We start from the raw sequence: 14,275 nt of genomic DNA, 5'->3' as shown, positions 1-14,275 counted from the left end.
GACCAACTTTTACACTCCGAAAGTCACGTTTCCTGTAGCATCCACCCCAGCTATGATTAACTTCACCACTTTGTCGTTTCCCCAAACCCACTCAAGCGAAGAGAACAGCTCATTGTAGGAGCACAACATTAATAAACTGGTCACACAGTGCAGCTTCATAGTCACAGCTATGGCTTCTGAGAAGAGGAATAAAAAGTTCTTCACAAACTTTACAAAGATGTTTATTTGTTTCACGGAATTTAAGTTGCTCATTTTGTCAGATAAAAAATTAAGAGGTGAAGCATGGCTTACATTTTTAAAATAGACCATCAGTTTTATTCCCCTAACTCCATAAAAACAATGTAAATACAAGCAATTTGTACATCCTGCTGGTGAATTCACATGATGCTCTAGTTCCCTGATCCTTTGATTTCCTCATCCTCCAGTTATTATTTTCCATTTTGACCACTGGCCACAGGAGTGGGGTGGAGTGGAGCTGGGGCTGAGAAGAGGACGCTATGGCTATCTGGTAGGGTAATGTTATTGCTTGCCCTTTCAGTCTGCTCGCATTACTCCAAACATAGAGTTCGAGACTGAAGCCCTTAAGCCTCCAGGCAGCACTGTCAGCTTGTTTTGCATAGGCATGACTAGGGACCTGAGTGGACGGGACACTGGTAGAGGAGGGGGTTAAGAGCCAGCTTGTGAAAGATGAGATGACGTGAGAATGCCTGGTCCTGTCCATGTGAGGAATAACCTAGCACTAGTATCACCCATCTTGCTCAGCTGTGTAGATGTCCTTGGAATTAGATCCCAGAAAGGCAGTTCCAACTTTAAACTGGTAAAACCTTTGGGCAATGGGCTAATTGCTTTAAAAGGAAAAAAGAAATATGGATTCACTTTAAGGATGTTGCAAGCAGAGAAACTGTCTCATAAAGATTTCTTATAAAAGTTAACTGATTGACATGGGTTACTAAGGGCTAACCAGGGAGCTGGCAACAGCCAGATCATAAAACCAAAAAGGCCAGTTTACAGTTCCTTTAGTTTTCTGATTGTCACAAATATAATTATACCAAATAACCAAAAAAAAAAAAAACCCCAACAAAACTGGGAGCCAGAAAGATAAAGCAACTCCCCAGACCACAGTGGCAGGGCAGAAGTGGTTAGACTGGGACTCCGGGAGGGTGGAGCAAGCGCGCTGCATGAGCCCGGCCTGGAGGGCAGCATTTCAGGATGCTGGATCCCACAGGAAGGAACTTCTCACTGTCTGCTCCTGACTACGAAAAGGACAGAGTCTCAATTTGGGTCTGTGTACTTGAATTTCTATTCTTAACTAAGGTCCCCAACAGAGAAAGTGGGGGGGCTTCAGGTCAGACATCCTTTTCCCGGTAAAAGTGGCAAAGCAGAATGTCATCTCGCCTGCTCCCTCCCTCTCTCCGGCTTGTGCTATTTCACAGTTGCCTCCCACTTACAGCAAGTGCTACTAATGTTCCTTTTTAGAGAGTGACACAAAATCTTTTTTTAAATAATTTTAACTCAATTGGAAAATATAAGTAGCAACACAATGTAAACATTGTGACAGCCATTCTGGAATGTCTGAAGTTTGAGATACAGAAGGTTAGGCAAAGATTGTTTTAGCTTTCCATATGTGCAGTATCCAAATTCTTCTGAGGACGGGGTACCTGGAGCCAAGTGATGTCATTGCTATTGGACAAAGTTTCCATATTTTACCTAAACCAAGACAAGCGACCCTGACCTACTTTAATGAAATTTAAGAAAAACCACCTGAGGTAGGCCCCATCATGTCCAGATTTGAAGGTGTTTTGGAATCAATGAAACACACCAGAAATACTTGTTTTTCTTTCCCCAAAACAAGTACAATGAATGTCAAAGTGTTGATGCTAATTTAGATCTTGATTACATATTAAGTCTTAAATTCTGCTTCATTAATTGTCGCGCTGGCAGCTGTTCTGCAGAATATTGCATATTAAACCACAGGCAGCTTGACAAACGTTGGAGGAAGGGGAATTTTAAAAACCAGCTAATGAATCACTGTCTAAGAACTTGAACAAAGATTAACCCCTGGGGCTTTTGCAGACAGACCTCACCAAGGATCTTCCAGAAGGACTATTTCGTAGGCTAAGAGTTTTGTTTGAGACGACAACTCATTTGTGATGCTTTTCTGACATTTTAGATTATGTATACAAGCCCTATGATGAAGAACATGAACAAGATTGATGAAGCAGAAAAATTACAATTATTCGCAAACTTGAATATGCTGGCAAAAGGAAAACTTATCCACGAGAACCTAGCAATTAGTCTTTCTCCCACCAAGACACCCCGACAGCCCAAAACCCAATCCAAAGTGTGTAATTTAAAACAAATAGGTTTTCAGGCCCACACCTGAGTTCCTCAAGGCTTTGCAGCTGGGGGTTTGAAAAATCCCACTTTCCGAAAATACCTGACAACAAAGGGCACAGACACTAAGGTGATGCTGATCCGCACTGGCGCAAACAGCTTGTGGATGGCATAGGCCACCACGAAGGTCCCTGTGCCCGCTGCCATTTTTGACTGGACCAGTGACTCTTTAAATCCGAGTTGAAGCAGGATTGCAGACATGTCCACGCCACTGGAGGGGAAAGAGGCGAAAACCCGATTATTACAGCAAGGGATTAAATTAAGAAATCGATTTGGCTATGAGTATTTTTAAAAATGTGATGAAAGTAGCCAGATGAATAAAAAATCTTAGGGAAACAAGTGCTTATTCACAAAGAATCTTACATGACAGTAAAAAAACCAGTATTTATTACTGTCAAAAATCTCACCTTGAAACCACCATGTAAAATATGCCCAAGGAGATTAGTGAGATTCCAATGTGTAAGGACACGCCAACGGCGCCATATTCTTGAAAAACCTTTTTCAGCTGCTGTGACTTGCTTTGCTTTTTCTCCTCTGCTCTGCTGATGTTGCTGCCTGTTGTCGCAGTGATTTTGCTGGGGTCCTGTGGGCAAACCAAAGAAGGGAGATAGTAGGGCAGGAGCAAGGACGTTAGCGGTCATCACCAGCTTTCATGCCCACCCACGGTTCTCCTCTTGCCCATCCAGTGGGAGATCAGTCACCTCTTAGTTAGCCAGGCTAAGGCCCACTTAGCCACTAAGTGCAGTGAAAGGCTGGGTACTAGGTATCATTGGCAAACTGATGGCTCCAAGGATGTCCAGGTCCTAGTCCCCAGAGCCTGTGAATCTGTTACACAGCAAAAGGATTTGCAGGTGTGATTAAGGATCCTGAGATGGGCAGATCACCCTGGATTTTCTGAGTGGGACCAATGCAATCACAAGGGTCCTCCTAAGTGGAGAGAGGGACGCAGGAGGGTCAGGGAAGCAGATGTGAGGACAGAAGCTGAGTTAGAGATTTGAAGATGCTCTGCTGCTGGCTTTGAAGACAGAGGAAATGCAGCCAAGGAATGCAGGTGGCCTCGAGAAGCTGGAAAAGACAGGAAATGGACTCCCCTGGCAATTCAGGCCTCAGGAGGAACCAGCCCTGCTGACACCGTGACTTTAGCCCAGTAGGACCCAGTCTGGCTTCTGATGTCCATAACGGTCCATAAATGGGTGTTGTTTTAAGCTACTAGGTTTGCGGTAATCTGTTACAGCAGCAGTAGGGAGGAAAACTCCAGGGCTCACACCCTTGAGGACAACAATGGTACTGTACTGAGCATTTTCTCAGCCAGGCAGCGTTCAGATGCTTCTCTCCACCCACTGTCTGCTTCATCCTCACAACCACCTCTGGGTAGATACTATTGTTCTTTCCACTTTACAGAGGAGCAACGCAGGCTTAGTGAGGCCGAGGAATCGGCCTGAAGTCACCAAGAGTAGAACCCAGGTCACCTGAGTCCACAGCCTGAGCACATGACGCCCATGTCAGACTCTACAAAACCAGGACAGTGGGTGTGAAATAAATGGAGCAGAGGCTATGGTACATCTACTTCCAGATTTAAGATTTACCCCTGAGATCTGAACAGATAAAAAGGGAGGGCCAATTCCCGGGCCATAAGTACACCAGCTGGGATTTGTACAGAAACAATTGGTTGCACGTGGCATCTGTTAACACTTATTGAGCACCTACAGGGCCTGGCATGTTTGGGAGAAACCAAAAAAACAACACTGGGTTAAAAAAGAAACAGAACTCCTTCTCAGTATGGAGTGCCTTTTTCATCAAAGGATTTCTTTAACTCCAACAAGAGCCTCCGACTCGCCTGGGCAGGCAGTTATCTGGGTCAGTCAGCTCGTTATTGGCGCTGCAGCAGGACGACCTCCTCCTCGTATTTTTAGAGCGTGCTGCAGCTGAGCAAGAGGCAGGAGCATGGCGCCCAGAGTCCCCAGGAGGGAGGGCTCCCCGGGGAGCCCCGGACTGAAAATAATGGGACTCCCCAGTCCCCGTTATTTCATTCTGGGACTCCCCGGAATGAAAATAATGAAATCACCAGGGCGCAGCGCTGCAGCGGCCTCCAAGTGTAACAAGGCGAGCCCTGGCTGCGGGGCCCTCCCAGCCCCACCCCGGCCCTGCTCAGGAGCCCCTGCTGCTGTAGGCAGGCGGGAGCTCTGACCATGCTTGGCTGGGGTGGGCCCCAGATGCTGATTTCCCCAGGAGCTCCCAGGTGGCCCAGATGCTGCTGGTCTGTTTGTACCTACATCCAGGTGCCCAGCCTCTGATTTTATAGCCCTGGGGTGAAGCCTGGGCACTGGGATTAGTTATCTGTGCCCCAAGTGATTCTAATGTGATCAGCCAGGCTGCCAGGTGACCCCCTGCTGACCTCTCCTGCCTCAGCTTACCTGACTCTTTCCCACCCTCAGCAGAGTCTCCAGGCAGGCCTTCCCTTCTCCTCAGGTGCACCTGCTGTGCAGCTGACTGGGGGACTCTGGCCAGCACTTCCCAAGCTGGAAATGCAAACGTCACCTCTTCCAAGAGGCCCTCCGTGAGCACCTCACAGCTGCCTGCCCTCCATGGCAGCCCCCCCTCCACCCACTTCTCTCTTAGGGTGTCTATCTTCAGGGACTGTCTTGCTTATAATGCAGCAAATACCTGTAGCAGATAATGTAAGCATTATTTGTTTGCCTGTTTGCTGTGGCCAGGGGCCTGGAATATGTGTGGGTGCAGGGAGCCGGGGGTCTGTCTTGCTCTCTGCTGTGTCTGGCTTCGAACGAACAGAGGGCATCTCTGCCAAGTGGTCTCAAGTCGGGGGCAAGGGGAGCGTTTTCATTTCTCACACTTCTGCAGTGTTGAGCTGGATCGCGGGGAGCACGTACTAGAATGTGACATGTATTTTTAAGTGCAGGGTGTCCCTTCCCTCCTCAGATGCTTTCAGTGCCTACCGTCCTGCTCCCCATCACATGCCACATCTTCACTGTGTCCTTTGTGGCACCCTTTGGTGCTTATTTGTGCTGTCTCCTGAGCCAGCAGCTGCCTCCAGCCCTGGTGGCCCACCCACTGCCCTCCAATGCTCAGGACTTGAGCAGACCCCCTCTTGTGGCAGACCCGCCATCAGCATTCACTGCCCCGCCCTCACGCTCCCCATGCGGCTCCTTCACTCTGCCTCTGGCTCTTTCTATCCTCCCCAGGCATCATCCATGAGGGGCTAACCCTACAGAGCAGGAGCAGTGTGGCTACTGATCTAACAGGTGCACCTGCAGTGCAGCGGGCCAAGTGGGGTGAAGGAAAGCTGCTTGAACGGAACCTGTGAGCCGCTGGCCATTGGGTTTCCTCCCTCCAGGTCACCCCGTGTGTCCGCACAGGGAGCGCACTGGGATCAAGAGGGGGTCCGAACCCTGGCATGACCTCAGCTGCGAGGACCCTGGCCTTACACTCACCCTGGCTGATGACTCCCAGAACTCAGAAGTGGCACGACAGCCTTGGCTTGGATGTTGATGGCCAGATGTCCCCAACATGTTGTGAGGAGCTCCTGATCCACCCTCCCCACACGCTCTGCTCTGAAGGTCAAGCTCGTCCCCATCTCGGCAAACTCCATCCTTCCAGTTACTCTGGCCCAAGCCTCCGAGTCATGGTGACTCTTCTCTCTCATACTGCACATCCAATCCATCAGCCAACCCTGCTGTATCCAGACTCAGCCCCCTCCCCTCCTCCACCTCGCCATCCCTGCCCAGGCCCATCACCTCTCGCCTGGATTACTGTGACAGCCTCCCAACTGGGCCCCTGCTTCCGCCCTCGACCCCTACAGTCTAGTCTCAACACAGTGGCCAGAGGGACCTGTAAAAACTCTGGTGAGGTCACAGCACTGCTCCCCTCAGGGGCCTCCCGGAAGCCAGAGGAGTCTGCTCCACCTCTTTAGCCCCCAAACACACACTCCGACCCCTTTCCCCACTCGGCTCTTCCCATTCCAGCCACACCGGCCCCCTCACTGTGCCTTAAGGAGGCCAGGCCAGGCAGGCTCGAGGCCTTGGCAGCTGCTGCCCGCTCTGCTGGGACCCTTCTCCCCAGACGCCCGCACAGCTCGCTCCGTCACTGCCACCTCCACATCCTCAGCAGACAGCATCTCAGGGAGGCCCTCTTGGACCCCCTTTAAAACTGAGGCCCCTTTACATGCCCTCTCCCTGTGTTTTCCTCCATCACGTGTTCACCATCCAACACCCCACACGTTTCTCCCTCCTTCCCAGGGAGGGTCCATCCATGTAGTAACAGTCTTATTGACAGTTCACCTATTTAAAGTATACAGTTGAATGGTTTACGTGTATTTACAGCTGTGCAACCATCACCATAATCTAAATTGGGAACATTTTCATCACAATTACCAGTTACTCCCCGTTCCCCCATCCCCTTTGGGGGAAGGCGAACACCAGTCTCCTTTCTGTCTCTGTAGATCTGCCCATTCTGGACACTTCATATAAATGGAGTCGAACAATATGTGGCCTTTTGTGATTGGCTTCTGCTACAGACCGAATGTTTGTGACCTCCCCCAAATTTCTATGTTGAAACCTAATCCCCAACGTGACAGTATTTGGAAGTGGGAGGTGACTAGGTCATGAGGGTGGAGCCCTCATGAATGGGATTAGGACCCTTCTAAAAGAGACCCTGGAGAGCTGAGGGGGCCCCCTCGCCCCTCCCACCACGGGAGCACACAGCGAGAAGACGGTCAGCTATGCTCGGAAGTGGGCCCTGGCCCGACACCGAATCTGCCGGTGATCTTGGACTTCCAGTCTCCAGAACTGTGAGAAATAAGCATCTGTTGTTTAAGCCCCCGATTCTGTGGTCTTTTTGTGATAGCAACCCGAGCAGACTGAGGCAGTTTTCACTTAGCATCATGTTTTCAAGGCTCGTCCACGCTGCAGTAGGTATTAGAACTTCACTCCTTTTTATGAAGCAGAATTTGATCTACTGAAATACAGAGTACAAATTTAAAATTTACTTTGCAGGGCAAGCTGGGAGCCACAGCACACTTCACACCCTCCAAGGAATGTCTGCTCTGTCTGGGAGCTGCCGTCCCTGGTAAGCCCTGGGGCGGCATCTCAGCCCGGTTTCCTGCAGGACTGGCAGGGCTGGGCTCTGGACCCACCAACCAGAACGCCGAGCCTGCAGTTCGAGTCTGGAGAAGATAAACCGCGGATGCTGCACGTATGCGGTAGGTAAGGCCACGAAAGCAGACCATCCTATTGTCCCCAAGGAACTAAGGCTCAGTGAAGGGCCACATTCCAGGCACGGCGAGGAGGGAGCGGAATGCAACCTTGGACTAAAACTTGCCCAGAATCACCCTTGACTTTTAATCAGACACAACAGCTACTCATTTGCCCCTCCTCCCCAAAAAATCTGTACAAAACTCAGATTTATTAGTTAAGATCTTGTCTTTATCTCCAAATTGGAAAAGAATCTCTTTTGCTCCCAAACTGTAGTTGGGACTGAGAAACAAAAACAAACCAAGAGCCCCAGAAGCTCTGGTCCTGGCATTAATCTCAGCTCCATAAAGGCTGCTCCCGTGCCTGGGAATTGAGCCTTAAGGCCCTGGGGGTGGTGGGGTGGGGACGAACGTATTTCGTATTTCGACACTGCCTTTAGCTTTGACTTCTGGGTGTTATTTCAGACTTATGAAAACAAATACTTAAGAAAAAGGGAGGGGCTATTGAAATCCAGAGGCTGAATTCTGATAGACAGGAAAGTGTCCCCTTTTTTGAAAGGTGTTAGGGAAACCCCTGTGTCCCCAGGAGAGGGGATTTTGAGCCAGGCGCTGGGATTAGCACTTTAAAGGCATCATTTCACAAAAACCCTCACAACCCTGTGACGTGGGCACCTCTGTCGTTCCCACTTTGACAGACGGGAGACTGAGATTCCAGGGGAAGTGACGAGCTGGCTGGCAGCGCCTGGACGGGCTAATGCACTGGTCACCAGCAGGCCACACAGCCTCCGTAATCATCAGCAGACTCCCCTTCATGTCCTGTAAGAGCTGAACATTCCTAAAGGAAGCCACCTTTCCAGAACTTCAAGGCTCTGGAGGGGAGAAGGAAAATGCTCACCAGTCTCCCTCTGGTTGGCTGGCACATGTGCCCTCCCCTTTCCTCCAAGCCTCTGAGGGTCTCTGCCACCCCCCAGCCAGGATGGCTGCTCAGAGCACAGGTTCTTTCTGATAAACAAGGCCCCACCCGCCTTCTGGCTGCTGAGGAAGTGCCGCAGATGGGAGGGCTGCCAGCTGCCAGCGCTGACAGCACCACTAATCTACATGCCACAGTTCCAAGTGCCGCCAACATCTGAGGAGGCTGTTGACGGGGGAGGCCCCCTCATTTCCCACCCGTGACACTTGGTCCAACCAAACTTAACCACGCCCCATCTGTCCATTCACCAGGACTGCGCGTAGCTCTCTCTGTTAAGGGCCCTTTTCTTTACAACCTCTCTTTTGGCAAAAGGCCTTTTGGCCAAAAAAGAAAAATAAAAAGGCAGCCAGGCTTCCAGCTACAGAAAAGTCAGCATCTACTGCAAGACAACGAGCGGGACAAAATCTTCAGACACAACGGTTAGCCAGCACTGCAGTTAGTTTTTAACTTGCTAGAGTTAGAATCTTACTTGGACAACTTTATTTCCTTTAACTTGGTAAAAGGAAATATCTTTAAGCATCGCGAGCTGTGCGTTTTTCTTCCTAACCCTGGAGGGGACTAAAGAAGCTAAAATAAAGGAGTTTACGAGGGGGTGACTTGCAAGGAATGGAAACTTTTCAGACATTCCTTTCTTCGTGAAATACCACCTAAAGCGCCTGTGCACTGCCCAGGATGCAGAGCATATTACACATCCCCTGGTACCTGTGCTTGGATAAAGCGCTTTCATATACTTGTGTGCACGCATGCATGTGTGCACGTGTGTGTGTATGATGCCCCCCTAAATATTTATTAAAGTACAAAAGGCTGAAATAGAAGGGGCAGGAAGGTTTGAGGAATGAACCAAAGATCTCGCTCACAAGTGCTCACACTGTTTGGAGTGATGTCTGTCTTCATTCGATAAATAAGATTAATGATAAACACCAGATTGTGTTTACTTTGTACCAGGCACTGTTGTGAATATTTTGAAAACATTAATTTATATAATCTTCACAACGACCCTGTGAGATAGGCACTACTGTCATCCCCACTTGACAGAAGAGGATCCTGGAAGCCCAGAGAGGTTGAGTAATTTACAGAGGATCACACAGGGATTACCTGTCAGAGCTGGGACCCAAACCCGCTGAGCTATGTTCCCCACTTATTCACGAGTGTTTGCTCTGTTTTACACACTGCTCTAAGCATGTGGACAGCGCAATGAAGGAAACAGACAAACCCCACCCTCAGGGAGCCTATGGTCCAGTGCGAGGGGAGGGAGAATAACAGAAAAGGCAAGTATCAGGGCTGCTAGAGGCGACAAGTGCACAGAGACACAAAGGAGGGGACGCAGACAGGTAGGACTGCGGGGAGGGACGCTGCTGGTTTACAGGTCACCAGGGAAGGGCTCTCTGGAAAGGCAGCATGTGAGTGACAACTGATGGAGACGAGGAGGACCCAGGGGCTCAGGCAGAGCAAGTCATGTGCCTAAGATTTCCCTCCCCGAAGTGGTGAGTGTAGGCAGGCTGGGCTGCTCTGCCGGGTGACGTGACATTGTGTCAGGTTAAGTGGAAAAGGGTTTCTCCTGCGGCTCTACCCCCTCCCTCCCCGTTAGAGCAGAGACTCCCTGCTGAAGGCAGAGATGGGGGGTCTCTCTCGGGCACTTGAGTAAATGCCTGGCACATTTGGAGACCCTAGCTGGGCACTGCACTCCCTCCTCCCACTGACCAAAAACAGGATGGCTGTGGGTAGCCAGGAACAGCCAAGCCGGCAGGGGAGGCCTCCCTCCACCTTCTCCCAGGCTCTGCTGGGGAAGTCTTTTCTCAAGGAGATGAGTTTTTTGGTCTTAACTTCCTGTTTGGTTCTGATCCCACATGGATCCTGCCCATCTGCCAGAGAGCAGGAGAAACAAGCACAGCTCGTGGGGACCTGTGATTTTATACACTTACTGTGATGATAATAACAAAGTTAACATTAATGTAGGATGAACCAGATGCCAGGTACGCACATTACCTCGTTTTACACTCACACCCTATGAAATGTGAATTATCAACATCCCATTTTACAGATGAGGAAACAGAGACACAGAGAAGTAAGGGAATTTGCTCAAGGCCACAGAATTAGCGAGTAGAGACCGGAATGTGGGGAGTCTGAAACCACATTCATCACCACTGTATACACATCTCTCTCTCTCATTCACACACACACACACAAACTGGCCAGGGGACAAGGCTGATGAGGCTGATGGATAGACAAGCAAGTCAGGAGACCATCCCAGAATGTCGAGTGCAGAGCGGATCCACACCCATGGGGCTGGGGGCGGGGGGGGGGGGGGCCCAATGGAGGCACCCAAGGCATCACTGGTGGTCAGGGAAGGCCTCCTGGAGGAAGGGGCAGCTGGGCTGAGCCATGAAGAATCACCAGGAGGCAGCTGGGTGTGTGTGCAGGGTGCCAGACCCATGAGGATCCTCAGACTGGGCTCAGGATTAGAGACAAGATCTACAGGCTGCCCGTCAGATAAGGGAGCAGAAGGCAGGGATGGAAGATTCTCCGTCTGTTCGGGAGGCACATGGTAAGGGCTTGCGTCAAATCCCCACGGAAGGTTCAGGAAGTGCTGGCTCCTCTGGCACTGTGCTCAGGCCTGCATCAGCTCATGGAATTGTCCCCCAAACTCTTGTTGGGAAGGAGCTATTTTTAGCCCTCTGAAAGGTCAGCAAATAGGCTCAGAGACCTTCAGCGCCTGGGGTGAGGTCACACCGCTGGTGAGTGAGGGGCCAGCATCTGTGCAGGCAAAGGGGCTACGGGCTGCAGGCTGCCAAGCTTGAGGCACTCGGGCAGGAGGCTGGCTTCTGCGTGTCCCAACTTGTTAGGCCTGCATCTCCAGACTCCACTACTTACTACTGTTTTTCTTTGAGGAAACCCACTTTAAAAAAAACAAGTATCATACATTTTTTTAAATAAAGGAAAGCCTGTAATAGCATTCTGAATGGGAACCAGTTTTCGCTTACCATACATAGAAGGCGCCTGAAATGATAAACGCAGAATGAAACAACACGGTGCGTTTCTGGCCTGAGTCCTGCCTGAAGTCCGCCAGGGAGGCCTGCTCTTTGGTTAGATAAAAAGGGAGGAGCAGCAGGTGCTGGGAGGTGTTAAAGACAGCAGCGCCCACTGGAGCCTTTCTTCCTGGCAAAGTGAGGAGGCTCCACATGACTTCAAAAGGGAACAGCTCTGACGGCCAGGTGAGGACGGTAACACCAGATCCAGGCCCTTCCTACAATTCTATCGGCTACCGCCGGCCGGTGCTTTGGGAACCTGGGGCTCCACCTGAGACTGACCTTGGCAGATCACCATACCTCCCTGAGCCTCAGTTTCTCCCGCTGTCAATTAGGAGGATCGCTTCCTTGGCTTGTAGAGATCTGGGGCTTGGGGATCCTGGAGGTGTTCGGCCTCGGCCAGCTGCACTTGCAACGCTCTCCTCCTCCTACGGCGAGGATCCGGACGCTGGGCGATTGGGGTGGGGGTGGGGGTGGGGAGGCTTACCTGGCGGCCGTGGCCGTCACCGCTTGCAGCGCGCAGCAGCGGGGCTTCCGGCCTCGGCTGCAGGAGTGGCAGGAACACGGGCGGCGGGGCGCAGGGGGCGGCAGCTCTCAGGAGCCAGGTGGCGCGAGGCCGGATCGCCGCACCCACCCTGCCAGCGGGGCCCAGCAGCCCCAGCAGCCCAGCCATGGCGCGCGGGGACGCGCTGTGGCCCGCGCAGCCTACCAGACCCGGAGCGGCGCAGGGGGCGGGGTCCGCCGGAGAGCCCGGAGCGGCGAGGGCGGGGCGGAGCAGGAGCCTCGCGCGGGATGGGCGGGGCCAGAGACGTGCGCAGAGCACTTGACTCCGCCCACCGGCCCCTGCCCTCCGCAGCCGGGGCCGCGCCGGGTGGGTGGGGCGGAGCAGGAGCCCGGCGCAGAATGGGCAGGACCAGGGGGGCGTGTGCACAGCACTTGACTCCACCCCCTGGCCCCGCCCCTCCAAGGGGAGAACCGCGCGCCTCTTCCGACTCTAGTCTTGGAATTCATGCGGCCGCGATTCTGCGGAGTTATATTGGTCACAAGCGAGTCAGAAGCCAGACCAGATTCGAGTGAGGGGGTTAGACTCCTCCAGCTTGATGGAAAGTGGCAAGGTCACGTGTCGAAAGGCTTGTGGGAGGGGAAATATTGTTGTGACCATCTTTGGAAAATACAATCTGCCGCAGTTTCTATAACTGTTAACTGATAATATAATAATCTTTGGTCTCCATTCTACAGATGAAACTGAAACTCAAGGAAATGGAGAACAGCTTATCCTTGTACACTTCTCGTGCCTGACCCCTCGTAGCATTTTTTGGTTGAAACTAAAAGGATCCAAATTGTTTCTAGATCTTTGCTATTTTAGGCAGAAAAGGATTTAGCACAGGGAATAGGTGCTTGGAAGATCATTGGAAAAGCTGGAAGAGTGGGCACTAGGCTGGGCTCCCAGGAAAGACTCCCTGGACAGGGCAACACCAGCCAGCCAGAGGAGCTGCCCATTCAGCCAACTGGGAAGGTGGGCATCAGGAGTCTCCAGTGGAATGAATAAATGCTAGAACACACTGCCAGAGCTGTGATCCAGGCATCAGGAAACTGCTGCCACTGCACCTGCCTTCCACCTCCCACAAAACATGTCACTGGACACTGGAAAGCAGGGTCAGGCGTTGCCTCTGCTCAACTGCCTGTGCATGCCCTGAATTCTGCTGCAGAAAAGCCCCACACCTCTGCAAACTTGCTCACTAGCAGCAAACAGCCCAAATGACAGAAAGATGCCTCTGCTCCGTTTCTACCTTCAAAATATTGTGCAAGTGCATCCAATTGGCAGAAACTAATTCTTATCCAGAAACCTGGCTGCAGAGGAGTCTGGGAAATGTTAGCTTTTCTGCCAAGAGAGTACACTGGAAAGAGATGAGAATTAATGTGCCCAAATTCAGTACCTCAGCAAATCCAAACCCTTTCAGGAACCCCCACCTTGAGAAGCCCCTTATGGCTCATAGGCTAGAACAGTGTCACATGATCACTCTTAGCTGCAAGAGAGTCTGGAATTTGAGGATACAGGAGAAGGAAACAGTCTTGGCTTGGATGGGAGCAGGCAGGTTGTGTTCCTGAACACGATCGGGGTTCCGTTGGCAGGGAGGTAGAGGAGGTAGGCTGCTGGGGGGCTGGTAACTCACAGACGGTGCCACTGGGCTGTGTGTGGCAGTGAGTGTGAATAACACGGGGAGTGCATGTGTGCAGGTGGGAAGCAGCACACATGAGTGTGTGAATGTGATGGGGTTGAGACTGAAGGGGCCTGAAGTGCTGAAGGAAGGAGAAAGGGTTTTCCCTTCTGGTGGAGGACCCACTTACTCCCAGTTTCCAAGGGAATATAACATTAATCTGCTCTGGGACTGAGGACCTCTGATTACTCATTGTGGCTTGGTTCTCTAGGAATGTGGGAGATAGAATCTGGAGCACATGCAGAGAAATTGTGTTCAAATAGAAAGTGGACAGTGTTTTGAACAAATTGCTGTGTTTTCTCCTAATGTGTGTTCTCTGACCATTCCTGGGTCTTCTTTAGGACAAAAGCTTTTTATTCCAATTCTCCTCTCTTTGTCAGATACTGCAGTGACCATTCCAAACGTTTTCTCCCCATCTGGAATCCTCCCTCCTCCCTGATGCCTCCTCTCTTAGCACATG

At 51.3% G+C, this 14,275-nt stretch overlaps 2 protein-coding genes across 10 annotated transcripts in view; one reads left to right on the top strand and one right to left on the bottom strand.

Moving 5' to 3' along the window:
• Positions 1 to 14,275, top strand: part of AURKA (aurora kinase A) — a 50,145-nt gene that overhangs the window by 18,404 nt on the left and 17,466 nt on the right. For 4 of the 9 annotated variants that reach the window (XR_011531221.1, XM_070589605.1, XM_070589610.1 and 1 more), the window contains exon 8: positions 7,404 to 7,613. Coding sequence is in view for 8 of the 9 variants with exons in the window: in XM_070589605.1 (XP_070445706.1) it covers positions 7,404 to 7,613 (210 nt within the window). In the remaining variant the exon portion in view is untranslated. Of the gene's footprint in view, positions 1 to 7,403; positions 7,614 to 8,295; positions 9,354 to 14,275 lie in introns of those variants that run through there. The other 5 variants (XM_070589603.1, XM_070589611.1, XM_070589608.1 and 2 more) reach the window with 4 other exon arrangements.
• Positions 206 to 12,671, bottom strand: FAM210B (family with sequence similarity 210 member B). Its single transcript, XM_070589612.1, has 3 exons — positions 12,084 to 12,671; positions 2,802 to 2,977; positions 206 to 2,605 (listed from the first exon to the last, which is right to left on the bottom strand). Exons 1-3 carry the CDS (start codon positions 12,267 to 12,269, stop codon positions 2,389 to 2,391), a joined length of 579 nt encoding a protein of 192 aa, XP_070445713.1. The 5' UTR covers positions 12,270 to 12,671; the 3' UTR covers positions 206 to 2,388.

This window comes from Equus przewalskii, chromosome 21 (assembly GCF_037783145.1).
Source record: "Equus przewalskii isolate Varuska chromosome 21, EquPr2, whole genome shotgun sequence".
Classification (NCBI taxonomy): domain Eukaryota; kingdom Metazoa; phylum Chordata; class Mammalia; order Perissodactyla; family Equidae; genus Equus; species Equus przewalskii.
This window is presented reverse-complemented; position numbering and strand designations above follow the sequence as displayed.

What these genes read in the sequence shown, in the direction of transcription:
- FAM210B (XM_070589612.1), bottom strand. Translation starts at nt 12,269, where the DNA reads ATGGCTGGGCTGCTGGGGCTGCTGGGCCCCGCTGGCAGGGTGGGTGCG. An exon ending in GTGACGGCCACGGCCGCCAG is followed by an intron (nt 2,978 to 12,083) that starts GTAAGCCTCCCC and finishes GTTTGCCCACAG; the next exon opens with GACCCCAGCAAAATCACTGC. An exon ending in TTTTACATGGTGGTTTCAAG is followed by an intron (nt 2,606 to 2,801) that starts GTGAGATTTTTG and finishes TTTCCCCTCCAG; the next exon opens with TGGCGTGGACATGTCTGCAA.